This window comes from Pygoscelis adeliae, unplaced genomic scaffold, assembly GCF_000699105.1.
Source record: "Pygoscelis adeliae isolate BGI_AS28 unplaced genomic scaffold, ASM69910v1 Scaffold331, whole genome shotgun sequence".
NCBI classification, from domain to species: domain Eukaryota; kingdom Metazoa; phylum Chordata; class Aves; order Sphenisciformes; family Spheniscidae; genus Pygoscelis; species Pygoscelis adeliae.
Window position 1 is genome coordinate 519606 of NW_008824037.1, and position 659 is coordinate 520264.

A 659-nucleotide genomic window follows, 5' to 3' on the forward strand; every position below is an offset into this window, starting at 1 on the left:
GGCGCCTCCAAGAAGGAGCAGCCGCGGACGTCACCTTCTCTGGGAGGGACAGAATACTCGGGTCCCTCGTTGTCGGTGTCAAAGGAGGAGGAGAAGGAGCTGTCTGAAACCCACGCGGCCGACGGCGGCTCGATGAAGCTGGGGTTGAAGGGGATTTCCGTGTCGTGGTGGGAAACTGGGGAAGAGAAGACACCCTGCTGAGCTCGGGCACCCCAGGGTGCTTGGGGCTGGGGTGGGAGAGCAATGCCTGCCCCGAGCCGTGCAGTGGGGCGAAGGGAAGTACAGGCTCCCCCCTGCAAATGGTGACGATGCAAAAAGCACGGGGTGGGAGTGACACCCTGGAAGGGCTGTCGGCAGCTCTGCTTTTTTTTACCTGTGACTTTGGGAAGTTTGTAGCCACCCAGGGAAAAGCAAGGCATCATAGCGCTGAGGTTCGCCAGCACCCCCTGCACGTGGTGCTTCATCCGGGCCACCACATCATCGTCCGGCACGGCCGCCCTGCGCAGGGGAGAGGGGTGTGAAGGGATGCGGGAGATGGCGTTTTGCATCCAAGGTTTCAAAATATAACAAATCCCTGTCTCTAGCATCCGCTGGGCCAGCTCCGCAGCAACAACAGGCGACGCAGAGCAGCAGCAGGAGGAGAGGGATGAGGATGGGGG

The 659-nt window shown here is 61.2% G+C and overlaps 1 protein-coding gene across 1 annotated transcript in view; it reads right to left on the minus strand.

The window, feature by feature from the left end:
- The window catches only part of LOC103924848 (scavenger receptor class F member 1-like), a gene marked incomplete at its 5' end in the record, with an annotated part of 10160 nt that overhangs the window by 1319 nt on the left and 8182 nt on the right, over positions 1-659 (minus strand). Inside the window, 3 exon segments of the mRNA XM_009333453.1 lie at positions 35-247; positions 320-557; positions 559-659. The exon segment at positions 559-659 is cut by the window's right edge and continues 16 nt beyond it. Of these exon segments, the coding sequence (XP_009331728.1) occupies positions 35-247; positions 320-557; positions 559-659 (552 nt within the window).